The sequence below is a fragment of the Salvelinus fontinalis genome, chromosome 3 (assembly GCF_029448725.1).
Source record: "Salvelinus fontinalis isolate EN_2023a chromosome 3, ASM2944872v1, whole genome shotgun sequence".
Lineage (NCBI taxonomy): Eukaryota > Metazoa > Chordata > Actinopteri > Salmoniformes > Salmonidae > Salvelinus > Salvelinus fontinalis.
The window spans coordinates 16,349,475-16,377,332 of NC_074667.1; the positions used below are offsets into that span (position 1 = coordinate 16,349,475).

Genomic DNA, 27,858 nt, shown 5'->3' on the forward strand with positions numbered 1-27,858 from the left:
GGAGGGGGTTTCACTTCTAGCTCAAGTTGGGGGGGTTCACACCTAGCTCGGCTATTAGACAATTCTTTAGTAAAGGTTGAATAATCTATTCAGCTAATAGCCCATCCTAGAAAAATTGTTAAAGATTCCAATTAATAGTGTTTTTAGCCACAATCGGCCCCAACCCCAATTAATACATTTGGGCACAGTCGATAGCGTGCCGGACTTTGGGCTAGAATGTTGAGGGTTCAAAACCTGCTCCCTGCTTGTTTCATTACATTATTATGCCGGTCTCAGAGCAAATATCCTGGATTGTTACTCCCATCTCGCCCTCTTCCACACGTCGTTCTCCACCGGAGTGGCTCGCTTGTGGGCGTGCTGGCAGGATATGGCAGGACCTTAGGTTGTACGTCAAGAATTTAGCATAGCAAGTTTGTATGAAGGTTTGGTTATTCACAAGCAAATAGTAATATGCTCTAAACCGCTCTGGTGACAAACAAACTTTGCTGCCCTGTTTTCAATCGTCCACATGGCTGGGAGAACCTCCTCAGATTAATGCAGATGGAGTTAGATATGCATAGGAAGTGTAGTGTACAGTTGTTTTTTTCTGTGTGTATATATATATGAATTACAAATCAGCCTTTTCTTAAGTCATGTTTCTAGTCTATTGCATAGTAACAATGTGTAATCATTGATGTCCCAGGAGCAGAGTGGTAAACACTGAAGTGTATAATTGTAATACATACATGCAGACACAGCATCATTCAAAGAATGGAGTTTGATACACCTGGTATTGGACATGACTGAAAAAATACTTGCTAAATAGTGATTTTCGTAAGTTAACTTTTTGACAAAAAAATATGCACAATTGTTTCTCTACATTAACTAACATATTCCTCTCAATTGTACATGTTTTGCTTGACTCGTTATGACGTTATAATTACTTACATTTGCTTCCACTGTAATGGTTTTGTCAGACATCTTTGCTGAAGAAAGTCACCAGCGACGGGTGGCATAATGTCAAATTCGTCATTTGAACCACTCAATATGATTGGTTATATAAAAACCTCGGACCCAAATGCATAATGAGTGCCCCTATTCCCCCCTGCGGTGGTCTGGCGCAATGAAGCCATGACGCTGAGTCCTCTAAGTCCCGCGGCATAAGCTCGCAACTTTTAAAGGAGGAACCACTGTATGTGATCACTTGGTTATGGTGTTGTCCTTTCAGCACCACGATTCGAAGAGCGCTCAAATCGCTTAAAATAACGCTCATCAAGATCTGTTGCCTGCACCTAATAGTCCTACTCATCACATTATTTTTATTATTATTATTATTAAAAGTGGAAGATTATCACTTCTCACAATGGTGCTTGTTTCGTAAAGTTAGATTAAAGCTGAATCATTGTCTCGCAATATCACAATGATGAATTAGTATTTTACATAACAAAACCTAATATAATAGCATGTACTGTACCATAGGCCTCTAATATGTTACACCAAAAAACCTCAGTCATTTCTTATCTGAAGCTGTCAATGTTTTTCTCATGCGGCCAAAACTGAGGCAGGATATATGCGATGATGGAAACAAAATGGGCTTACAAAGAAAGGCACAATCTGCATTTATTCACTCACGAAACAGTAGTTTAAGATCTAAATGCATATTCCCATGCAACTGATTGAGATCAAATGATTGACATGCACTTTGGACATTTCACTGGTAAAACGTGAAGAATTATCATTCATGATGGCCTGTTTTGAAATGAGATATTCCTAACACACTAAGCATTTACCGACGGCGGCGACTTTTTTTGGTCCGGACCAGCCATTTTGGTACAGTCCACACCGGCATTGATTTTCAACGTCCATAGACATCTGGTACAGATCGGCCTATATTTGACCCAAACATGGACGTCTATAATTGGTTTAGATTTGCACAGTACAGTCGAGCACAGCAGAGTAAAGTATATTAGAGTACACAGTAGAATAAGGAAATGTAGATTAGTGTACTGTATTGTACCCTACTTTACTCTAATGTACTGTAGTCTACTGAATTCGACTACTGTATCATACTGTACTCTTCTCTACTGAATAATACTACTGTACTGTGCTAAACTGCCATAATGTGATGTTCAAACTTGTGAAACAACCTATGAGGTCTATGAGTATTGGAGAAGGCTGCTGACGCTTCTGGCACAGGCTGCTCTGGCAAAGTCAACTTCCAGAGCAGGCTCAGAACTTGGTCTGACTCCAGAGGCAGCAGCAGCCCAGTGAGGGAAGTCAGCAGGCTGGCTTATTGCAATGCAAGTGATTCTGCATCCCTGGTACCACTGAGTCTGGCCCCAAAGGGGGGCTCAGTATTGATTCAAAGCCACTGGATGGGAGCCGCGGGAGTTGGTATGTTTGACATGCATCAATTTGAAAGCCTTGCTTAATGGTTAATGGTCTCTTAACAGAGGCAAGAAGGTTTCTATTTGTTTTTCCTGACAGCTGTAGCTACTGTTTATGCAGGCAGTGTATCTATAGGAGATGCATTAATGCAGAGCCAGCGTGTGACTTTATTCATGAACTTGTGTGCAGAGCGGACACTCAGGCTTAGTCATTGTGTTTCTACTGCCTGCGGAGAGGCAAGTTGTTCTGGTTTTCCTTTCCATAGATGATCGTGTTGTGCTCTGAGAACTCAATGTGAAGAAAGAGGCTGCAAGATTTCATCTTTCTGTGCCACAACAGGAGAAAGGTTCTAACAACAGAAGGCTCACACAGTATGGCCATCCACACAGTATGAGTTTGATTGACGTTTTCAAGATTATGTATTGAGCCCTGCATGGATGGGGAGTTTAACTTCTTATGGCTGCAGGGGCAGTATTGAGTAGCTTGGATGAAAGGTGCACAGAGGTGCCCATATTAAACGGCCTGCTCCTCAGTCCCAGTTGCTAATATATGCATATTATTATTCATATTGGATAGAAAACACTCTGACAGAACTCATATAACAGAACTCATATGAGTTTTCACTTCCTACGGCTTCCACTAGATGTCAACAGTCAACAGAACTTTGTCTGATGACTAATGTGAAGGGGGGCCCGAAGGAGACAGGAATGAGTAATCACTGCCACGAGCTGATCACGCATTCACCATGCGCCTTCACATGAGGAGGACGTCCGTTCCACTGCTCTTCTGAAGTCAATCTAATTCTCCGGTTGGAACGTTATTCAAGATGTATGTTAACAACATTCTAAAGATTGATTCAGTACATCGTTTGACATGTTTCTACTGACTGTTACGGAACTTTTGCCATTTCGTCACGTTATAGTGGAGGCACTTTGTGACTTTGGAATTGTTTACCAAAGGCGCTAACCAAAGTAGCTAATTGTACATAAATAACGGACATTATCGATCAAATCAAGCATTTATTGTGGACCTGGGATTCCTAGGACTATATTCTGATGAAGTTCATCAAAGGTAAGGTAACATTTATCATGTATTTTCTGGTTTCTGTTGACCGCAACATGGCGGCTAATTTGGCTAATGTTCTGAGCTCCGTCTCAGATTATTGCATGAGTTGCTTTTTCCATAAGTTTAAAAAAAAATCTGACACAGCGGTTGCATTAAGGAGAGGTATATTTATAATTCCATGTGTATAACTTGTATTATCATCTACATTTATGATGAGTATTTCTGTTGAAACGATGTGGCTATGCAAAATCACTTGATGTTTTTGGAACTAGTGAATGTAACGCGCCAATGTAAACTCAGATTTTTTGTTATAAATTTGAACTTTATCAAAACAAAACATGCATGTATTGTGTAATATGAAGTCCTATGAGTGTCATCTAATGAAGATAATTGTATCTCTTTCTGCTTTTTCTGACTGCTATCTTTCACTGGAAAAATGGCTGTGCTTATTGTGGTTTGGTGGTGACCTAACATAATCGTTTGTAGTGCTTTCGCTGAAAAGCATATTTGAAATCGGACACCTTGGTGGGATTGACAAGAATACCTTTAAAATGATATAAGACACGTATGTTTGAGGAATTTTAATTATGAGATTTCTGTTGTTTGAATTTGGCGCCCTGCACTTTCTCTGGCTGCTGTCATATCGATCCCGGTAGCGGGATGCAGCCATAAGAAGTTAATCAAAGGCTGCGGTGACTGTTCAGTATGTGATTTTTGGAGTAATTGATTTCTCTCCCTGTCTTATTTCTTACCTAAGCGTCTTGGTTTGACTTTTTTTTTTCTCCAGATGCTGATATCTGTATGTGTTTGTCTTCTAGGAGCAGGAAGCTGTGCAGCGCATGCAGCCCAGAGCTCTGGAGAGAAACATGAGGTTGAACCAATGAGGGACCTTCTTTGGTCTAGACAGGGTGTTTGGAAACCGAAGGCTCTATTTTTAATTTCCTCGCCGATCGCCTTGAGCAGGGCAAGGCAGTGTCTCTTCATAAGCGGCAGACAAAAGTATTTTACTCAATCTCACTCTCCTCTTCCTGTGGCAGACCAGCATGGCCAAATAGGACACATTAGGCCAAGATCACGATCCAGCAAACGCCCTCTTTCCTTTATAAACTCTGGTATCAACTAATTATTCTGCATGTTTGTTACATGTATAACTTGCCAGTAATTTTAAGAAGTGTACCTTCCCTCTGGCTGGAACAACAGGGAGATTCCTGATATATTTGCTGAATGTGTCTGGTTCTTACCCTCGACTCCAGAATCACTGACAAAGTATATTCACGGAGCAGTGGTGCCAAGACATCAACACTGGACTGCCTTTTACTCAGTGCACTGGCTCAAACAGTCCAGTCATGCTCTTCAAGAGGAAGTTGTGCCTGTTTGCTCTGTTTGGTGGGATTCTTTTTGTCATGATTGCCACCCACACCATTCAGAAGAACAACATCCTGTCTTTGACTTTGATGGAGATCCATGCCACCTCCAGGACTGTGCAAGGGCACGCTGTTAACCGAACATGGGCTCCACCGAGTGCCACGGTGCCCAGCCCGGACAGGATATGTGGGTGTCCGTCCTGCATAGCGGACATGGAGGTCTCGGAGTGGTTCGCTCAGCACTATGACCCCCAGCAACAGCCCTTTCTCACAGACGGAGACAACAACATGGACCCCCTGGCCCTGAAGTGGTGGCTGGTAAGACGTTTATTATTGATGAGAGGGGCCAAATAGTGTGGTTATATACTGTATGTGGCCAGAAACTGTCAGCTTATTGTTAAAGGTGTAGGATTATACAGCAGAAAATTATATGACAAATTAAGAAAAAATATGAAGGAATCTGTCACTTTCCCAAACAAAATCTGTTCTGTACATTAATATTAGTACATCAGTACAATGTAATACATTTGTATTACTATTTATGGGTCACTCAGTCGTGTCGTTGCCATTGTTTTCAACGTTCTACAGATGCCGCAGCCATATTGATGCTCAAATGTGGAACGGGGGCTAATGACTTGAAACCAGGGCTAATGACTGTTTAGTCTAAATTACATTATAGGGGCTTGGGAATACTATGACATTGCTAAAGTAGGCACATATTTCGTAGGAAACAACTTTACCAGCATCATCATGTTGTCAAATTTACTTTAGACAGATGGCAATGTTGTCATTAGTTAGCAAAGTTCATAAAAAATAGCAAGATATGCTAATGTTAGCTAGCTAAAATCTGGAGGTCTCCCCTCAATCTTAGCTAGCTAGCTAATGTTATACTGCAACTAAAGTCAGTCTGGCGATGACAAAATGGTAAGATGGCACCGGAGAAGAAGGCAGACGTTTTATATGCCCCAAACCGATTGTTTTTTTGTTTATTTATTTGCGTTGTTTGTAAATATTTTTTTTCTTACTTATTTTGTACATAATGTTGCCACTACTGTCTCTTATGACAGAAAATAATTTCTGGACATCAGGACTGCAATTACTCTCCACGGACTGGCAGAATCCTTTTTTTTCTTTAACGAGTCTGACGAGGCCGACGCAAACGATATACTGCTTTCTCGGGAACAGGCCCAGATCCCCATGATTTGCGTGAAGAGGAGGCGGAGAAAAAGGGTCCGGAGGGCGGGCTGCCTTCTGAGAATTCGTAAGCGATCGAATAAACCCCCACTTCCTTCCATTCTGCTAGCAAACGTGCAATCTTTGGACAATAAAATAGATGACCTACGCGGAAGATTAAGCTACCAACGGGACATTCAAAACTGTAATATCTTATGCTTCACGGAGACGTGGCTGAATGACGACAATATCAACATACAGCTGTCTGGTTATACGCTGCACCGGCAGGATAGAACAGCGGCATCTGGTGAGACAAGGGGTGGCGGACTATGTATTTTTGTAAATAACAGCTAGTGCATGGAAAGGAAGTTTCGAGCTATTGCTCGCCTGAGGTAGAGTATCTCAAGATAAGCTGTAGACCACACTACCTACCTAGAGTTTTAATCTGTATTATTCGTATCTGTTTACATACCACCACAGTCAGAGGATGGCACTAAGACAGCATAGAATGAGATGTATTCCGCCAATAAGCAAACAAGAAAACGCTCACCCAGAGGCGGCACTCCTAGTAGCCGGGAACTTTAATGCAGGGAAACTTAAATCCATTTTACCAAATTTCTATCAGCATGTTAAATGTGTAACTAGAGGGGGGAAAAACACCTTTACACCACACACACAGAAGCATACAAAGCTCTCCCTCGTCCTCCATTTGTCAAATCTGACCAGAATTCTATCCTCCTGATTCCTGCGTACAAGCAAAAATTAAAGCAGGAAGCACGTGACTAGATCAATAAAAAAGTGGTCAGATGAAGCAGATGCTAAGCTACAGGACTGTTTTGCTAGCACAGACTGGAATATGTTCCCGGGATTCCTCCGATGGCATTGAGGAGTACACCACATCTGTCATTGTCTTCATCAATAAGTGCATCGATGACGTCGTTCCCACAGTGACAGTGACACAGTACATACCCCAACCAGAAGCTATGGATTATAGGCAACATCCACATGAGCTAAAGGAAATAGCTGCCGCTTTCAAAGAGCGGGACTCTAACTCGGAAGCTTATAAGAAATCCCGCTATGCCCTCCGACGAACCATCAAACAGGCAAAGCGTCAATACAGGACTAAGATCGAATCATACTACGCTGGCTCTGACGCTAGTCGGATGTGGCAGGGCCTGAAAACCATTACAGACTACAAGGGGAAGCACAGCCGAGAGCGGCACAGTCACACGAGCCTACCAGACGAGCTGAAATACTTCTATGCTCGCTTCGAGGCAATTAACACTAAAACATGCATGAGAGCACCAGCTGTTCTAGAAGACTATGTGATCACGCTCTCTGCAGCTGATGTGAGTAAGACCTTTAAACAGGTCAACATTCACAAGGCCGCAGGGCCAGACGGATTACCAGGACACGCGCTGACCAACTGGCAAGTGTCTTCACTGACATTTTCAACCTCTCCCTGTCCGAGTCTGTAATACCAACATGTTTTAAGCAGACCACCATAGTGCCCGTGCCTCATGAACACTAAGGTAACCTTCCTAAACGACTACTGACCCGTAGCACTCACGTCTGTAGCCATGAAGTGCTTTTAAAGGCTGGACATGGCTCACATCAACACCATTATTCCAGAGACCCTAGACCCAGTCCAATTTGCATACCGCCCCAACAGATCCACAGATGATGCAATCTTTATTGCACTCCACACTGCCCTTTCCCACCTGGACAAAAGGAACACCTATGTAAGAATGCTATTCATTGACTACAGCTCAGCTTTCAACACCATAGTGCCCTCAAAGCTCATCAATAAGCTAAGGACCATGGGATTTAACACCTCCCTCTGCAACTGAATCCTGGAGTTCCTGACGTGCCGCCCCCAGGTGGTAAGGGTAGGTCACAACACATTCGCCACGCTGATCCTCAACACAGGGGCCCCTCAGGGGTGCGTGCTCAGTCCCCTCCTGTACTCCCTGTTCACTAATGACTGCACGGCCAGGCACGACTCCAACACCATTAAGTTTGCCGATGACACAACAGTGGTAGGCCTGATCACCGACAACGACGAGAGCCTATAGGGAGGAGGTCAGAGACCTGGCCATGTGGTGCCAGGACAACAACCTCTCCCTCAACGTGATCGAGACAAAGGAGATGACTATGGACTACAGGAAAAAGAGGACAGAGCACACCCCCATTCTCATCGATGGGGCTTCAAGTTCCTTGGTGTCCACATCACCAATAAACTAACGTGGACAACACACACCAAGACAGTCGTGAAGAGGGCATGACAAAACCTATTCCCCCTCAGGAGACTGAAAAGATTTGGCATGGGTCCTCAGATCCTCAAAAGGTTCTACAGCTGCACCATCGAGAGCATCCTGACTGGTTGCATAACTGCCTGGTATGGCAACTGCTCGGCCTCCGACCGCAAGGCACTACAGGGGGTAGTGCGACTGGCCCAGTACATCACTGGGGCCAAGCTTCCTGCCATCCAGGACCTCTATACCATGCAAAAAATTGTCAAAGACACCAGCCACCCTAGTCATAGACTGTTCTCTCTGCTACTGCATGACAAGCGGTACCGGAGCGCCAAGTCTAGGTCCAAGAGGCTTGTAAACAGCTTCTACCCCCCCAAGCCATGAGACCCCTGAACACCTAATCAAATGGCTACCCAGACTATTTGCATTGCCACTGCCCCCCCCCCCCCCCCCCCTTTCACACCGCTGCTACTCTCTAACTATTAGATAACGGGAACCCGAATGAACAAATAACACAATACTAATTACATTTATTTAATACACGATGTTATGCAACACCCAAGGTCATGTGTGAAAAAATAATTGCCCCCTTTACACTCAACTGGTTGTACCACCTTTAGCTGCAATGACTGATCAGTCCTGCACATCACTGTGGATGAAATTGGTGGTGGTAGTGTGATGGTTTGGGAATGCTTTGCTGCCTCAGGACCTGGACAACTTGCCATCATTGAAGGAACCATGAATTCTGCTCTGTATCAAATCATTTTACAGGAGAATGTCAGGCCATTCGTCCAAGAGCTGAAGTGCCAGTGTCGATGTTAGCATGTACTTCTTAGTGGGGCAAACAAACAAAAAATGTGAGATGCATGCCATCAAAGCCACTACACAACACTAAACAATACATTAATTGCACTATACCGGTGACAAATGGTGCCCACAAACTGTAGGGCCTACATAAAACTGTCCCAACAGTAGAGTCTCAACACCTTACCACTGCTACACCTGGCTTTTATCTGAGCCTTGTCTGGCATCGAAACAGTTAATTCAGCCTAATTTACTGCCTTTTAAAAAAACATAGCTGAAATGACAGACTTGCTTAAACAAATGTGGTTTCTACTGACAATTGAGATGTACAAACTATGACATTAATGAGCAAGCAACGACGGACATAGTCAATTACTATTTGTTCAGCACTTTGAAATTTACAGCGACAGAATTCTGAACATGGGCAGTTCTTACAGTTGACTTCCTGTACAAGTTAGAACCGTTGGATAAATAAATGGGGCATGTAAACAGACAATGAAAGCTCTTACAATATTCAATGATTCCGTTTCTCAAAAACAGGTTATAGGCGATTTGTGCACCACCAAGTTAGAACAGTAGGTGGAATTTAAGAGGTGAAAATAGACCAAATTATTAGGGTGAGGTACATTGAACGCCGTTTGGGTCTTTGTGTGTCAAAAAAGATGCACGTTGTATAACACTATTTGGTGTGTTAAATACGCTTTTAATTTGACACATCAAATAACGCAATTATATTATAGAATGTTGTGGGTGCTGAATTTGCACGTGCAAGCCAAGCACCACCAATACTATCAGTGGCACTGTCAAAGCTGTAGCCAAACAAGCACAAACCGGGCCACGAACGATGTGTTTACAATACCACGTTGGTGAAAATAGACCAAATTATTAGGGTGAGGCACATGGGCTACTAACAGCTTACTACACAATAAATACTTAGTATTGCTTTCTTAGATACAGAATAGATTTCTCCCTTGCATATTACATCACATATGGAGCAACATACAATATTTTTGGACTCACCTTGTGAAGGTGGCGCAGCAGTCCTTTGTGGGCAAATTTTGTCATCAAAGTCTGGCATTCTCTGAATTTATGGTGGGAACTTGGCGCGGGGGGGAACACAACCACTCCATTGAATAGCAGGCTAACGTTAGTGGTTTCTTTGTAACGCTTGCAGTTAGCCACTGATTCCTTCCAAACGACTCATTGTTGAATTTGCGATTGCCAACTTGTTGTGTAATCTTTATGTACAATGGCCGATGAGCACCGATACGTTTTATCTATAATTTCTCTTCATTATTTCTCTTCGTATGACAAGGATTTCAAAAGGATTTGCCAGTAGATTGTCAACTTGATGACAACTGATGATGACTGCTAGCTAAGACTTTGAAAGTAAATGTTGACATGATCAGTCCAATCAAAGCTACTGTAAATATGTGATTTGATGTAATTCTGTGGCCAATGACCTTGAGCCTTCTTGGATGGGCACATTTAAAAAAATAAAATAAAATGTTACCCCAATTTCTCCCCAATTTTCGTGGTATCCAATTGGTAGTTACAGTCTTGTCTCATCGTTGCAACTCCCGTACGGACTCAGGAGAGGAGAGGGTCGAGAGCCGTGCATCCTCCGACCTCCGAAACACAACTCAGCCAAGCCGCATTTCTTCTTGACACAGTGCCCACTTAACTCGGAAGTCAGCCGCACCAATGTGTCGGAGGAAACACTGGCGACCGTGTCAGTGTTATTAACTCAATTACTTTTTCTTTTCCCTAAAAGTGTGTTGCTCAAAACAGCACTGAAAACGGGTCGCCACTGTGGAGTGCAGCGGGATCATGCAGCAAGACAATGATCCAAAACACACAAGCACTTCTACAGAAAGCCTGAAAAGCAATTTTAAGTTTTGGAATGAACTAGTCAAAGTCCAGACCGAAACCCGATTAAGATGTTGTGGCAGGACCTGAAACGAGCTGTTCTTGCTCGAAAAATCACAAATGTCGCTGAGTGGGTGAAATTTCTTCCACAACGATGTGAAAGACTGATCAACAACTACAGGAAGCGTTTCGTTGCAGCTAAAGGTGGTACAACCAGTTATTGAGAGTAAGGGGGCTATAGAGACCAACAGTGGAGGTGTCATAATACCCATTAAACCTAGCAGTCAAACAGGGAAATGGTTCCAATCGTTTTTCCACCATTCATTTTTCCCATAGGGAATTTTAGAAACTGTTTTGTGTAAGTTTACCCTGTTTATCTGTCTCGGACAAGGTGACTTTTATCAATGTGCTCTAATAAGCATCAAAGTAGACATCATGCAAGACTACAAATCCCTGCAAACTCCTGCACGTCATCTTTCGCTGACACCTTTGCTAACAGGTTTTGTGTCAATTTAATTAATTTAATAATCCCCAGTTTACAATTGGCTCATTCATCCCCTTCCTCTCCCCTGTAACTATTCCCCAGGTCGTTGCTGCAAATGAGAACGTGTTCTCAGTCAACTTACCTGGTAAAATAACGGAAAAATGAAATAAAAATAAAAATTTAAAACTTGCACCAGACAGTTCACAGAATTATAAATTTAAAGAAATGTAGCTAATTTATTCATTGTTTGACCACTAGGTTTTATGGGTATTATGACACACAAACTGTGGTACTCTATTACTTTTCACACAGGGACATTGGGTGTTTATTAAATAAATGAAATAAGCATCAACATTTTGTTATTTGTTCACTCAGTCTCCCTTCATTTAATATTAGGATTTGGTTGAAGATATGATTAAATTCAGTATAAAAAAAACATGCAAGACTAGAGAAAATCTGAAAGGGGGCAAATACTTTTTTTATTGCACTGCATGACCTGTTCACCACCATTCAATAATCAGTCATTTGAAAATAAATCAAGACATTTGGCCAGCAAAAATGTGCTGATAATGCATGAGAAATGTGAGTATTCCCAGATATACTCATCTGTTATCATTTTATTCCTATGAGGGACTTAGTAGTCCTACTCTTATCTCTCAAGCATGCTGCAAATATCAATGTTTGAAGTCAACATTTTATTCCGTGGCAAACATCTGGAAAAGACAGCCTCTGTGCTGCACAGTGAAAACTAAATGTGCTCTGTTACTACCATCATTCCATGGCCAAATGTCATTAAAACCTACTGCGGTGGATTCCATGCACTGTAATCGTCAGGGTGATTACTTTCCAAAAGAAACTCCCTGAAGGGACTGAGCAAAGAAAGGAGAAGTCGCCCTCCTTAAGCCATTCTCCAGTCTGAGCATGTTTCAATATGTTTTATTTAAAGATAATTTGAGGCATTCAAGGTTTTGAAAGCAACACTAAGATAAGCTTGGCATTGTGATGGCTCCCGTGGCACTGAAAAGCAGTGGTCAGGACATACACACACTGTTGCCATGGTTGGTCTGATAAGAATGCCATGCCAAAACAAGGTAATAACCAAAAAGAGGCTGGCTGGTCATGAAAGGGGACATTTAACACATGGTCTCCAATGTAACACAAGTCTCCCTCTGGAGGCTGGTGATTCCCTTAATACCGAATATTAAAGGTCCCTTGCACAGTTGAAGTCAGAAATGTTTTTTTCCCTGTCTTAGGTCAGTTAGGTTCACCACTTTATTTTAAGAATGTGAAATGTCTAATGTCTGAATAATAGTGGAGAGAATTATTTATTTCAGCTTTACTTCCTTTCACCACATTCCCAGTGGGTCAGAAGTTTACATACACTCAATTAGTATTTGGTAGCATTGCCTTTAAATTGTTTAACTTGGTTCAAACGTATCGGGTAGCCTACCACAAGCTTCCCACAATAGGTTGGGTGAATGTTGGCCCATTCCTCTTGACAGAGCTGGTGTAACTGAGTCAGGTTTGTAGGCCTCCTTGCTCGCACACGCTTTTTCAGTTCTGCCCACACATTTTCTATAGAATTGAGGTCAGGACTTTCTGATGGCCACTCCAATACCTTGACTTTGTTGTCCTTCAGCCATTTTGCCACAACTTTGGAAGTATGCTTGGGGTCATTGTCCATTTGGAAGACCCATTCTTTAACTTCCTGACTGATGTCTTGAGATGTTGCTTCAATATATCCACATATTTTTGTCCCTCATGATGCCATCTATTTTGTGAAGTGCACCAGTCCCTCCTGCAGCAAAGCACCCCCACAACACGATGCTGCCACCCCCGTGCTTCACGGTTCGGATGGTGTTCTTCGGCTTGCAAGCATTCCCCTTTTTCCTCCAAACATAATGACGGTCATTATGGCCAAACAGTTCTATTTTTGTTTCATCAGACCAGAGGACATTTCTCCAAAAAGTACGATCTTTGTCCCCATGTGCAGTTGCAAACCGTAGTCCGGCTTTTTTATGGCGGTTTTGGTGCAGTGGCTTCTTCCTTGCTGAGCGGACTTTCAGGTTATGTCGATATAGGACTAGTTTTACTGTGGATATAGATACTTTTGTACCTGTTTCCTCCAGCATCTTCACAAGGTCCTTTGCAGTTCTGGGATTGATTTGCACTTTTCGCACCATAGTACGTTTATCTCTAGGAGACCGAAAGTGTCACCTTCCTGAGCGGTATGACGCCTGCGTAGTCCAAATGTGTTTATACTTGCGTACTATTGTTTGTACAGATGAATGTGGTACCTTTAGGCATTTGGAAATTGCTCCCAAGGATGAACCAGACTTGTGGAGGTCTACACATTTTTTTCTAAGGTCTAGCTGATTTTCTTTTGATTTCCCATGATGTCAAGCAGAGGCACTGAGTTTGAAGGTAGGCCTTGAAATACATCCACAGGTACACCTCCAATTAGCCTATCAGAAGCTTTTAAAGCCATGACATAATTTTCTTGGAATTTTCCAAGCTGTTTAAAAGGCACAGTCAACTTAGTGTATGTAAACTTTTGACCCATATGATTTGTGATACAGTGAATTATAAGTGAAATAATCTTAACAAATGTTGGAAAAATTACTTGTGTCATACACAAAGTAGATGTCCTAACCGACTTGCCAAAACTATAGTTTCTTAACAAGAATTTTGTGGAGTAAAACTAGTTTTAATGACTCCAACCTAAGTGTATGTGAACTTCTGACTTCAACTGTATATATTGCCCTGTTTTTGTTTGTTTGCCAAAGGTGAGCTCAGGCTTTAGTCCTGTGAGATATCATTGTCACCCCTCACCTAAAGGGAATTTTAAACATCCCCATCAGGCTTTGCAGCGGTCCACCGATGAGCAGACAATATACGAGGTGATCCAGAAGATGTTCCAGGTCATCGCTCCCCCTGCCGTGGATGTCCAACCCAAACAAGCTCAGTGCAGGAAGTGTGCAGTGGTGGGGAACTCAGGAAACCTGCTTGGCTCTCAATACGGCTCCTTGATAGACTCACATAACAGTGTCATAAGGTATGACCTAACTATTGTTTTCACGATACTGGAATTTTGACTTCTATACCGATACCAGGTTTAGTATCACGATACTTGATACCATCACAGTACTCGATACCACGACAAAAAAAAGAAGGCACATACTGGCACTTGAGCCAGACAGATAAACTCTGCTACTGCTCTGTTCAATCGTTGGGCATGTTTTGAGTTCAACAACATTACATTCAAAAAGATGTATGTAAAACATTTTCAAAGACAGCAATGTATATATGCATTAATTAATAATTTATACAATCATACAATTAATTTGACTTTCGTAAAAACAATAACTACATAACGGTAATCATTTATTTGAATGATACGTCTCTTGATAAACAGGGTAAATCACGATGTAGCCTAGGCCTATTCACAATTCAGGTGAATGCATATTCAATAGGAGTGTGCATGCATTTAACTAATTTTGGCTGATTTCATGGGGATACAGATGACAAGCAATCTGTTTCCCTTCTATTTGGGACTTAATTTATTGTACTGATCAACAACATTTACATAGAAGTAGCTTATTTTATAAAAGTGTGCACTGTCTCTATAACCAGTAATGACATCATTCATGAGGCAATATGGGGGCGGCCCATCAGAGCCCTACACACACAGTTTCAGTTTGCTGAGGGAATAGATACTCTTTTGGAGAGAAGTTAGAGACCAAGTGAATGAATAACGTTTTGGTAGCAATCAACATTTTGCGTTATGGTTTGCACACAAAGTACTAGGGTAGTGAATTGACGTTACAGTAGCTTCAGCTGTAAGCTAGCAAGAAAAGTTGGCCTACAGAGCTGGAAGCTACCGGTATCTTGCATTGTAAAGTGTTCTAGCCTAAATGGACATTGTTTTATAAACAGTAGTTAACAGTTTTAAGATGCCGTGTCGCATTAATGAAGTGTATTAACTTCTGTTCAGCTTCTCTCCAAATCCAGATAGCTGATGTTCTGAAAGAGCTGCAAAATCTGGACCCCTACAAATCAGCCGGGCTAGACAATCTGGACCCTCTCTTTCTAAAATGATCTGCCGCAATTATTGCAACCCCTATTACTAGCCTGTTCAACCTCTCTTTCGTATCGTCTGAGATTCCCAAAGATTGGAATGCTGCCGCGGTCATCCCCCTCTTCAAAGGGGGTGATACTCTAGACCCAAACTGCTACAGACCTATATCTATCCTACCCTGTCTTTCTAAGGTCTTCGAAATCCAAGTTAACAAACAGATTACCGACCATTTCGAATCCCACCGTACCTTCTCCGCTGTGCAATCGGGTTTCAGAGCTGGTCATGGGTGCACCTCAGCCACGCTCAAGGTCCTAAACGACATCATAACCGCCATCGATAAGAGACATTACTGCGCAGCCGTATTCATCGACCTGGCCAAGGCTTTCAACTCTGTCAATCACCACATTCTTATTGGCAGACTCGACAGCCTTGGTTTCTCAAATGATTGCCTCGCCTGGTTTACCAACTACTTCTCTGATGGAGTTCAGTGTGTCAAATCGGAGGGCCTGTTGTCCGGACGTCTGGCAGTCTCTATGGGGGTGCCACAGGGTTCAATCCTCGGGCTGACTCTCTTCTCTGTATACATAAATGATGTTGCTCTTGCTGCTGATGATTCTCTGATACACCTCTACGCAGACGACAACATTCTGTATACTTCTGGCCCCTCTTTGGGCACCGTGTTAACTAACCTCCAGACGAGCTTCAATGCCATACAACTCTCCTTCTGTGGCCTCCAACTGCTCTTAAACACAAGTAAAACTAAATGCATGCTATTCAACCGATCACTGCCCACACCTGCTCGCCCGTACAGCATCACTACTCGTGACGGCTCTGACTTAGAATACGTGGACAACTACAAATACCTAGGTGTCGGGTTAGACTGTAAACTCTCCTTCCAGACTCACATTAAGCATCTCCAATCCAAAATTAAATATAGAATCGGCTTCCTATATCGCAACAAAGCATCCTTCACTCATGCTGCCAAACATACCCTCGTAAAACTGACCATCCTACCGATCCTCGACTTCGGTGATGTCATCTATAAAATAGCCTCCAACACTCTACTCAACAAACTGGATGCAGTCTATCACAGTGCCATCCGTTTTGTCACCAAAGCCCCATACACTACCCACCATTGCGACCTGTATGCTCTCGTTGGTTGGTCCTCACTTCATACTTGTCGCCAAACCCACTGGCTACAGGTTATTTACAAGTCTCTGCTAGGTAAAGCCCCACCTTATCTCAGCTCACTGGTCACCATAGCAGCACCCACTCGTAGCACTCGCTCCAGCAGGTATATCTCACTGGTCACCCCCAAAGCCAATTCCTACTTCGGTCGTCTTTCCTTCCAGTTCTCTGCTGCCAATGACTGGAACGAACTGCAAAAATCTCTGAAGCTGGAAACACTTATCTCCCTCACTAGCTTTAAGCACCAGCTGTCAGAGCAGCTCACAGATTACTGCTCCTGTACATAGCCTATCTATAATTTAGCCCAAACAACTACCCTCTTCCCCTACTGTATTTATTTATTTATTTTGCTCCTTTGCACCCCATTATTTCTATTTCTACTTTGCACATTCTTCCACTGCACATCTACCATTCCAGTGTTTTACTTGCTATATTGTATTTACCTTGCCACCATGGCCTTTTTTTGCCTTTACCTCCCTTATCTCACCTCATTTGCTCACATTGTATATAGACTTATTTTTCTACTGTATTATTGACTATGTTTTGTTTATTCCATGTGTAACTCTGTGTTGTTGTATGTGTCGAATTGCTATGCTTTATCTTGGCCAGGTCGCAGTTGCAAATGGGAACTTGTTCTCAACTAGCCTACCTGGTTAAATAAAGGTGAAATAAATACAAAAAAATTAGTGAGAAGCTAACATGATACAGCCTAGACTCCCAGTGCAGGCTAGGTGCGCTGTAGACAGACTTGATCCGTGAGACACATTTGACAGAAATACCTAAAGTAACACAAATTATTGTACCGAACCGTTTTTCATGTTCTAGTATGAAAAAGCACAGAAGTTTCGGGATACCGTGCAACACTAGACCCAACACAACCAATCAAACAGTAAAAACAATCATTAAATAACCTTAACTACTTCTATGCAAATACATAGTCCAAACAAGCATGATTATCACATCATGGCCATTACCACAGTAAAATGGCCTTAACACCAACAGTCTAAAAGGCGTGGAGGCGGCATTACACAACCCCACCATGATCCAAACGACCCACAACCATTCACCTTGGCAGGATTAGGCAATACTGAGCCTGAGGAACCAGTGACCAGGCTTCAGTTCCAGACACTCATCAAACCACCTAACCCAATTACCATATCCCCTGAAACCAATGAGGCATTCCAGATGAGCTTAGTTAAGACTATACTTAGTTAAATCAGGTGGTTGACTGACTGTCTGGAATGAATTCACACATACACTACAGCCCAGTAGCTGCAGGGCTACCATGTTAAATCTAATTCAGTGTCTGATTGTTGCCTCGCACGCCACATAGGCACAGATTGGTTCATGACCTGCCTGTGAACTGAAACAATGTTCTCTCTTTGCTGTAAAGAATGAATAAAGCCACCACAGCAGGGTTTGAAGCCGACGTGGGCAACAGAACGACGCACCACTTCATGTACCCTGAAAGTGCAGTGGACATCGCCCCTGGGGTCCACCTCGTTCTGCTGCCCTTTAAACTCCGCGATCTACAGTGGGTGGCCAGTGCCCTTTCCACGGGAGAGATCAAAACGTAGGTCCATTCTTTGCCAATCCCAAGCTTTTCACTGTCACTCCCAAATGTACGACTACTGACGACAACCACACAATACAGACCACAATTACTGACTACAAACACACATCTACTGACCACAACAACACTTGTCAAAGCACTCAACTGACTAATGCATGGTATGGGTCTGACTGACTACAACAGATGGCGTAATTCATTGTTGAGCTTTTTGACCTTGTCGTAGTCTGTTTTTGATGTGACTGTTGTCTTTGTCTATACATTTACATTTTAGCCATTTAGCAGATGCTCTTATCCAGAGCGGCTTACAGTTAGTGCATTCGTCTTAAGATAGCTCGGTGGGACAACCACATATCACAGTGTGAGTGGGAGCTGCCCTCCCGTAGGGGTGGAAGGTCCAAGAGACCAGAGGTGGCAGAACGAAGTACTCGGGTTGGGGTGTAGGTTTTAAGCAGAGGCTGAATGTAGGGAGGGGTGCTCTTGCTGCTCCGTAGGCAAGTACAATGGTCCTTTAGTCTATATTTAGAATGTTCATGTTTTTATCGTGACAATGTTTTGCCTCTTGGCTAGGCCATCATTATAAACGAGAACTGGTTCTCAACTGACCCACCTTGTTTAATAAAGGTAAAATAAAATAGTTGTTTTCCCTGCATGTTTCTTCAGGACATACATGAGGGTGAAAGGTCGAGTACAGGCTGACAAGGACAGGGTAAGGCTTATCATGGAGTACAAAACTATTGAGTGAATGTTGATTCGTTTTGTGTGTTAAAGCTAATCACCCTCTCGTTTGCAGGTAATAGTGGTGAATCCAGCGTTCTTTAAGTACACCCACGACCGGTGGACAGAGCGCCATGGCAGGTACCCTTCCACGGGCATGCTGGCCGTTATATTTGCCCTTCACATCTGCGATGAGGTGAGTATCCTTTGACATCAAGAGTTTTTTCCATAGCAGCATCAGTGTCTCACCAGTTATTATGTTTATGTAAGCTCTAGTGTAATTTTTGGGGAACTGTGTTTCCATAACTAGGGCTGACACTGAGGACTTGTGAAGAGCAGAATCAACAACCTTTGCAATATCAACACAGTTACTTTGTGAGATGGTGTTAACTGTGAAGGTGATTAGCTCCTCTGGTCTAAAAAAGATATCCCAATGCCCCAGTGATTGGGAACATTGCCTTGTGTAAAGGGCTGTCTTTCGGATGGGACGTTAAACGGGTGTCCTGACTCTTTGGTAATTAAAAATCTCCAGGCACTTATTGTAAAAGTAGTGGTGTTAACCCAGGTGTCCTGGCTAATTTCCCAATCTGGCCCTCATAACATCATGGCCACCTAATCATCCCCAGCTTCCAATTGGCTCATTCATCCACCCTCCTCTTCCCTGTAACTATTACCCAGGTTGTTGCTGTAACTGTGAATGTGTTCTCAGTCAACTTACCTGGTCAAATAAAAAAAATAAAAAGCTCATGCTCAGCCATTGTTATGTAAATTTGAACTGAAAAGTAAATTTAGCCTCGCCTTGGCCCCCAAGTCAGAACAGGTCCACTGAGGCCATAGCTGGGCCATGAATGTGGAAACAGTCAGATTTTTTTAGGGGGTAAATTCTCAGTGGAAATGGACTTCTCTTTAGTATCACAAGCCTGGTTGAAAGTAAACAGAATGCTAATAACACTAGTAAAGCTAAACATTGCCGTCCTTCTCCAGGTGTCTGTGTTTGGCTATGGAGCTGACCAACAGGGGAACTGGCACCACTACTGGGAGGACAACAAGTACGCTGGTGCGTTTAGGAAAACTGGAGTACACAATGCTGATTTTGAGACGGAGGTTATCCAAAAGCTGGACACAGAGGGCAAAATTAAGCTGCACAAGAGATGAGAATGAGCAAGGGTGGTGTGTACAGGACAAAGCCATTAGTGTTGGGTGTGGTGGTCAGAGACCGTCAAAGAGGGACATGAAACCTGTGATGCGCCCTGGTCTCTGAAACTAGCACTGTGAGCTACACATACAACCAAAACCACAAACAGAAGTCCTCAGACCAAAACAAGAACTGGAATCATGTAATTTGAACTGCATGACATCAGCATAATATATGGCCGAAAAGACATTTTAACAGGGACGGAAAACCTCCACACATGCACGTTTTAGACAGATCATGAAAACGAACATAGAAAGTATGCGGAGCGGCTTACGCTGAGCCAGCTTTCTTCCCTGTTCTGTACTTGTCGGCATGCTGCACCGAACTAGCCTTATACTGAAGAACCCTTCAAGAACCTGAGAGCCTTTGACTGAAGGGGTAAACCACAGAATCCACATTAAGGACAGAAGCCCTGTGTTGCAAGATTGTAAAAACCACGGCATGCTGCACCGAACTAGCCTTATACTGAAGAACCCTTCAAGAACCCGAGAGCCTTTGACTGAAGGGGTAAACCACAGAATCCACATTAAGGACAGAAGCCCTGTGTTGCAAGAGTGTAAAAACCACATCTGCGTGTATTTCTCTTCTTTGTGAGGATGGAAAAGAGCACAGTTAGAGTCAAATTAATTCAAGAATTTATACTGCATTGGAACTATAAGGATTGGTTTAATGTCTCTGTAGAAACAGTTTTGAGCTGCCATAGTAGTCAATTAAACCATATTAATGTACAGCTTTCACACCTAATTATGTTGCCTATTATTATGTTGCTCTAAACTTGATCTAATAACATGTTTTAGATGATGGAAATTTCACTTGTGTTGCCATCCCAAGGAATACAAATTTTGAACGCTGTGTAAGGAGGGAACACACGATGTGTGTCTTTGATTCATTTCTAAAAAAGAATGAATGCTTTAATAAGAGAGATTCCAGTGATGTGCCTTCTGAGCCAGTTTAACAGGGAGTTTTGATAACTTTTTTTATATGGATGTATGAACCTTTGTGTCAATCAAAGAGTCCCGCTGTTATTAGAGTTTGATCTATGACCACTATTAGACAGTTGTGACCCGATGGGTAAAAATGAACACCTTCAATTAAAACCAGAAACAATCAATGCAACTTTAATATCATCATTAGCTGAACATTAAGTTTGTTTGTTTCAAAGTCGGCTCCTATTTTAAATAAAATCTCAAAACCATTTAGGATTTCAAAAATAAAAGTAAATTGGTACCCAATACAATACTTTTAATAAAACATAAGAAACCATACCTTTTGTATTTGTGAGTATATGTGTGATTGACTATGATCAAGCTGTAGTGTCTTTAAAAAAAAAAGCATACTGAACAATCACCACACCGCCTCCCTTTTTAATTTTGAAACGGATTCAAATCAAATCACATTTTATTTGTCACAGACACATGGTTAGCAGATGTTAATGCGAGTGTAGCGAAATGCTTGTGCTTCTAGTTCCGACAATGCAGGAATAACCAACAAGTAATCTAACCTAACAATTCCACAACTACTACCTTATCCACACAAGTGTAAAGGGATAAAGAATATGTACATAAAGATATATGAATGAGTGTTGGTACAGAACGGCATAGGCAAGATGCAGTAGATGGTATAGTGTACAGTCTATACATATGAGATGAGTAATGTAGGGTATGTAAACATAAAGTGGCATAGTTTAAAGTGGCTAGTGATACATGTATTACATAAAGATGGCAAGATGCAGTGGATGATATACAGTACAGTATATACATATACATATGAGATGAGTAATGTAGGGTAGGATTGAATCCTGGCCTAAGTTTTTATAACAACGTGAAATGCTTGTGTAGGTAAATACAGTGACCCCTTTGACTGGCAGTGTAATTTGAAGCAATATCTTTGGGCAAAACTTGCCTTGTTACAACGGCTGTGTAGTGTGTGCAACAACCACAGCCATTGTTCTTAATGCAAAACATGGCTTCCCCAAGATGAGGAAAATGTGAGCAGTGATTTTCAAACGGAGTATGTTCACGATCAGAACCAAAGTTCCAGAGTGCCCCATGATCCTCGTGTAGTTTGAGCTTGGTCCTGAAGTCATTGGGAAGGGTGGCAGGTTGCCTTACAGAACATGTCCCTCTTTTGGCTTGTCAGACATCGCATGAACGAAAGATGAAGGGAACAGGCCTTTCTTGTTTGGCTGGCCCTCAACGCATCCATACTGTGAGGACAAAATTAAATGTCGATGGGTTGCACACAAAATCTACTGTAGACCCATCCACACCCACTTTGTATGTTTGTTAGTTCAGTTGGTCTGTTTTTGTGACTGCCAATATCTCCAGGGAGATTCCATTGGAAAACCAGATGGCCAATTGAGAATCCAGAGGAGGAAGTGATTTTTCTATAACCCCCCCCCCCCCCCCCCCCCCCTCCCCACACGTTGGGTTTCTGGCATAGTTGTATCACATGATATCCTGTACAAAAGGGGATCTTTAGGTTGGACTAGACACGCAATACTTGTCTGTCCATCTTCCTTTCCATTGTTTTCTTTCCTGAGTAACTTTGTTCTCCCTCACTCTTTCACTGTGCTCATACTCTCATCTACCTCTGTCTTTCTCTCTCCCTGCTACTCTACATCTTGTGCGATGTACAGTATGTCTTGGCCAGGGCCTGCCGAGGGATATTGTCGAGGGTAAAAACCTAATCTGGAAAGCATTATCAGGGCCTGGTTGTGGATGACTCATTGATGCAGATATGGAGACTGAATGAAACAAGGGCGAAGATTTAAACAGAAAAAAATAAATAATAATAATCACCCAGATAATAATTGTTTAAATGTTAAGGCTTCGCAGTAGCGTTGTTTCCGATTTGCCATAGATAACAAAGTGAGTGCAGATTCGATAGCGTCATGGTTGCACCATTACCACAGCTAAAACTTGCTTCTGGCCCAACCAGTTTAAAAAATCTGACCCATATTATTACCGGTGCAACATTTTTATCTTCTTACAGAGGATTGCTGGGGCTAACTGTTTTGAGTTGAGAGCACCAGTGCTACCAATTGTCTTATTTATTTAGAGCCCTGCCTATCTGTCTAATTCGCAGTGGTGGAAAAAGTGCCCAACTGTCATACTTGAGTAAAAGTTAAAATACCTTAATAGAAAATTACTCAAGTAAAAGTCACCCAGTTAAATTTGAGTGAAATTCTAAAAGTATTTAGTTTAAAATATACTTAAGTATCAAAAGTATAAATCATTTCAAATTCCTTATATTAAACAAACCAGCACCATTTTCTTGTTTTTATTTATTTACGGAAAGCCAGGGGTACACTCCAACATTCAGACATAATTTACAAACGAAGCATTTGTGTTTAGTGAGTCCGCCAGATCAAAGGCAGTATGGATAACCAGGGATGTTTGGTTGATAAGTGCTTGAATTGTACTATTTCCCTGTCCTGCTAAGCATTCAAAATGTAACAAGTACTTTTGGGTGTCAAGGAAAATGTATGGAGTGATGAAAGACCCATATTACGGGCACACATTTTTATCTTCCTATAGTTAATCACCGGGACCACATTTTACATTCATTAACCAAGTTCAGCGTTATAGCGCAATAGAAATTTAAAGGCAACGTTACCGCATTAGCAGAGACTGCATTCACGTTAAACGCTGCATTTGTCGGCTTAACCATAAATTACCTTTAAATTTCAATCGCGCTATAACGCCGAACTTCCGTGATCCAGATTTTATGGAGCCCTGAATCTAGCCCAAGGTCTGGTCAGAACCAATTCCAGCTGTCCCTCTGTCCAGACTGCTGCATGAACCATTCGCCTTGTTTCGTAAACGGACAAGTTTCTATTTTGGATGGCCATCTCCTAACTCAATCAGGAAATAATTCTGTTAATTATTACGCAGATAAAGTTTACAGGAAAAGAAAACTTGTGATTTTGAACAGGAATTCCTGTGGGCCATCACATTTACTGTAAATCACATTAGTTGTAGACCATTTGGATTTTGACAGAGACAGAAGAGAATATGATTATGGATGTAACAACAGTAAAAGTCTTTAAGGTCCCAGTGTTTTGGTACAGCTGTTGGTTTCGAAACAACATTGACCCCCCCTGGCTCTGTAATGGGGCATGTTGACTAGTTAACCCTGGGATTAGTTGACCGCATGGCAAGCGGTACCGGAGTGCCAAGTCTGGGACCAAAAGGCACCTGAACAGCTTCTACCCCCAAGCCATAAGACTGCTGAATAGTTATTCAAATGGCTACCTGGACAATTTATATTGACCCCCTTTTTATTATTTATTTATCTTAAAACCTCTTAAGGATCGGACCTTTTTTTCCAAAATTTTCGCCTAAAATGACATACCCAAATCTAACTGCCTGTAGCTCAGGGCCTGAAGCAAGGATATGCATATTCTTGATACCATTTGAAAGGAAACACTTTGAAGTTTGTGGAAATGTTAAATTAATGTAGGAGAATATAACATATTAGATCTGGTAAATGATAATACAAAGAAAAAAACATGCATTTTTTTATAGTTTATTTTTATCATCTTTGAAATGCAAGAGGAAGGTCACAATGTAATAATAAGATGGCACCGGAGAAGACAGCTGACGTTTTACATGTCCCCAACCAATTGTGTTTTTTTGTTCGTTTCTTTGCGTTGTTTGTAACTTTGTACATAATGTTGCCGCTACCATCTCTTATGACCGAAAATAACTTCTGGACATCAGGACTGCGATTATTCACCACGAACTGGCAGAATCCTTTTTTCCCTTCAACGAGTCTGACGAGAACGATATACTGCTCTCCCGGGAACAGGCCCAGATCCCCGTGATTTGCGTGGAGAAAAAGGGGCCAAAGGGCGAGCTGCCTTCTGAGAATTCGTAGGCAATCAAATAAACCCCCATTTCCTTCCATTCTACTAGCAAACGTACAATCTTTGGACAATAAAATAGATGACCTACACGGAAGATTAAACTACCAACGGGACATTCAAAATTGTAATATCTTATGCTTCACGGATACGTGGCTGAACGACGACACTATCAACATACAGCTGCCTGGTTATACGCTGCACCAGCAGGATAGAACAGCGGCATCTGGTAAGACAAGGGGCGGCGAACTATTTATTTTTGTAAATACACAATATCTAAGGAAGTCTCGAGCTATTGCTCACCTGAGGTAGAGTATCTCATGATAAGCTGTAGACTACACTATCTACCTAGAGAGTTAATCTGTTTACATACCACCACAGACAGAGGCTAGCACTAAGACCGCATAGAATGAGCTGTATTCCGCCATAAGCAAACAAGAAAATGCTCACCCAGAGGCGGCGCTCTAAGTAGCTGGGGACTTTAATACAAGGAAACTTAAATCCATTTTACAAATTTCTATGAGCATGTTAAATGTGCAACCAGAAGAAAAAAACTCTGGACCACCTTTATTTCACACACAGACGTATACAAAGCTCTCCCTCGCCCTCCATTTGGCAAATCTGACCATAATTCTATACTCCTGATTCCTGCTTACAAGCCAAAATTAAAGCAGGAAGCACCAGCGACTAGATCAGTAAAAAAGTGGTCAGTTAAAGCAGATGCTAAGCTACAGGACTGTTTTGCTAGCACAGACTGGAATATGTTCCTGGCTTGCTCCGGTGGTATTGAGGAGTACACCACATCAGGCATTGACTTCATCAATACGTAAGTGCATCGATGACGTCACCCCCACAGTGACCGCACGTACATACCCAAACCAGAAGCTATGGATTACAGGCAACATCCGCACTGAGCTAAAGGCTAGAGCTGCCGCTTTCAAGGAGCGGGACTCTAACCCGGAAGCTTATAAGAAATCCCGCTATGCCCTCAAACCATCAAACAGGCAAAGTGTCAATACAGGACTAAGATCAAATTGTACTACACCAGCTCTGATGCTCGTCGGATGTGGCAGGGCTGGCAAACCATTACAGACTACAAAGAGAAGTACAGTCGAGAGCTGCCCAGTGACATGAGCATACCAGATGAGCTAAACTACTTCTATGTTCGCTTCAAAGGAAATAATAATGAAACATGCTTGAGAGCACCAGTTGTTCCAGAAGACTGTGTGATCACACTCTCCGCAGCCGATGTGAGTAAGACCTTTTAAACAGGTCAACATTCACAAGGCTACAGGGCCAGACAAATTACCAGGACGTGTACTGCGAGCATGCGCTGACCAACTGGCAAGTGTCTTCATTGACATTTTCAAATTCTCCGTGTCCGAGTCTAATACCAACATGTTTTAAAGCAGACCACCATAGTCCCTGTGCCTAAGAACACTAAGGTAACATGCCTAAATTACTACCGACCCTTAGCACTCACGTCTGTAGCCATGAAGTGCTTTGAAAGGCTGGACATGGCTCACATCAACACCATTATCCCAGAAACCCTAGATACACTCCAAATTGCATACCGCCCCAACAGATCCATAGATGATGCAATCTCTATTGCACTCCACACTGCCCTTTCCCGCCTGGACAAAAGGAACACCTATGTGAGAATGCTTCTAAACAGCTTCTACCCTCAAGCCATAAGACTCCTGAACATCTAATCAAATGGCTACCCAGACTATTTGTAATGTCCCACCCCCCCCTCTTTCACACCGCTGCTGCTCTCTGTTGTTATCATTTATGCATAGTTACTTTAATAACTCTACCTACATGTACATATAACCTCAACCTCAAATAACCGGTGCCCCCGCACATTGACTCTGTACCAGTATCCCCCTATCTCGCTATTGTTATTTTACTGCTGCTTTTTAATTACTTGTTACTTTTATTTCTTCTTCTTATCCGTATTTTTTTTAAACTGCATTGTTTGTTAGGGTCTCTTAAGTAAGCATTTCACTGTAAGGTCTACACTTGTTGTATTCGGCGCATGTGACAAGTAAAATTTGATTTGATTTTAATGTATTATTCCAGGTTAGGCGCAATTTTGATTTTGGCCACTAGATGGAAGCAGGTTATGTGCAAAGTTTTAGACTGATCCATTGAACCATTGCGTTTATGTTCAAAATGTTGTATCAAGTCTGCCCAAATGTGCCTAATTGGATTATTGATACATTTTCAAGTTCATAACTGTGCACTCCTCAAACAATAGCATGGTATTCTTTCACTGTAATAGCTACTGTAAATTGGACAGTGCCGTTAGATTAACAAGAATTTAAGCTTTCTGCCCATTTCAGTTATGTCTAGATATGTCGGGAGCCGCCATCAGTAATAGCCATATACATTTATAACTGTCACTTTAGTGTTTGTTTCTTTCAATTTGTAGCCTACATTTTGCATCATTCCATTCCTTTTCCATTTCCTTCCACTGTCATGTCCGTGTAGTTGTTCCTGAAGGTTGCTAGCATTAATGGATCATATTAGGCTAACGTTGTCCAATAACTCAAGATATGTAGCCTTCATTATTGAACTCGCATACTAGGCTAAACCTGGAGCCTGATGCACGGTTTGCAACGACTGGACCGTTGTCAGTTCCATGATTAGTGAGGATTAGGGTAGATTTATAGGACTATTGTTCAACCCCCTATTGTACATGTTTTTTTTGCCTTCTAATATTTCATGGATTGAACTTGAATATGACAACTTTCAGGATGAATCAAACCTCTATTTTTTTATTAATCAATATATTTTGTGCGTAAAACTCTCCAAACTTTTTTTTTTTAAACGATTCACAGATTTCCTAACCCAAAAATG

General features: G+C 42.1%; 1 protein-coding gene across 4 annotated transcripts in view; it reads left to right on the top strand.

Moving 5' to 3' along the window:
- LOC129839983 (CMP-N-acetylneuraminate-beta-galactosamide-alpha-2,3-sialyltransferase 2-like) overlaps positions 1-21,394 on the top strand; it is a 60,753-nt gene extending 39,359 nt beyond the window's left edge. For all 4 annotated transcript variants that reach the window (XM_055907763.1, XM_055907747.1, XM_055907755.1 and 1 more), the window contains 6 exons: positions 4,251-5,114; positions 14,243-14,436; positions 18,041-18,220; positions 18,881-18,926; positions 19,011-19,130; positions 19,919-21,394. In XM_055907763.1, the coding sequence (XP_055763738.1) occupies positions 4,779-5,114; positions 14,243-14,436; positions 18,041-18,220; positions 18,881-18,926; positions 19,011-19,130; positions 19,919-20,089 (1,047 nt within the window). In that variant the 5' untranslated portion in view covers positions 4,251-4,778 and the 3' untranslated portion in view covers positions 20,090-21,394. The remainder of the gene's footprint in view (positions 1-4,250; positions 5,115-14,242; positions 14,437-18,040; positions 18,221-18,880; positions 18,927-19,010; positions 19,131-19,918) is intronic.
- Positions 21,395-27,858: the final 6,464 nt, after the last annotated feature.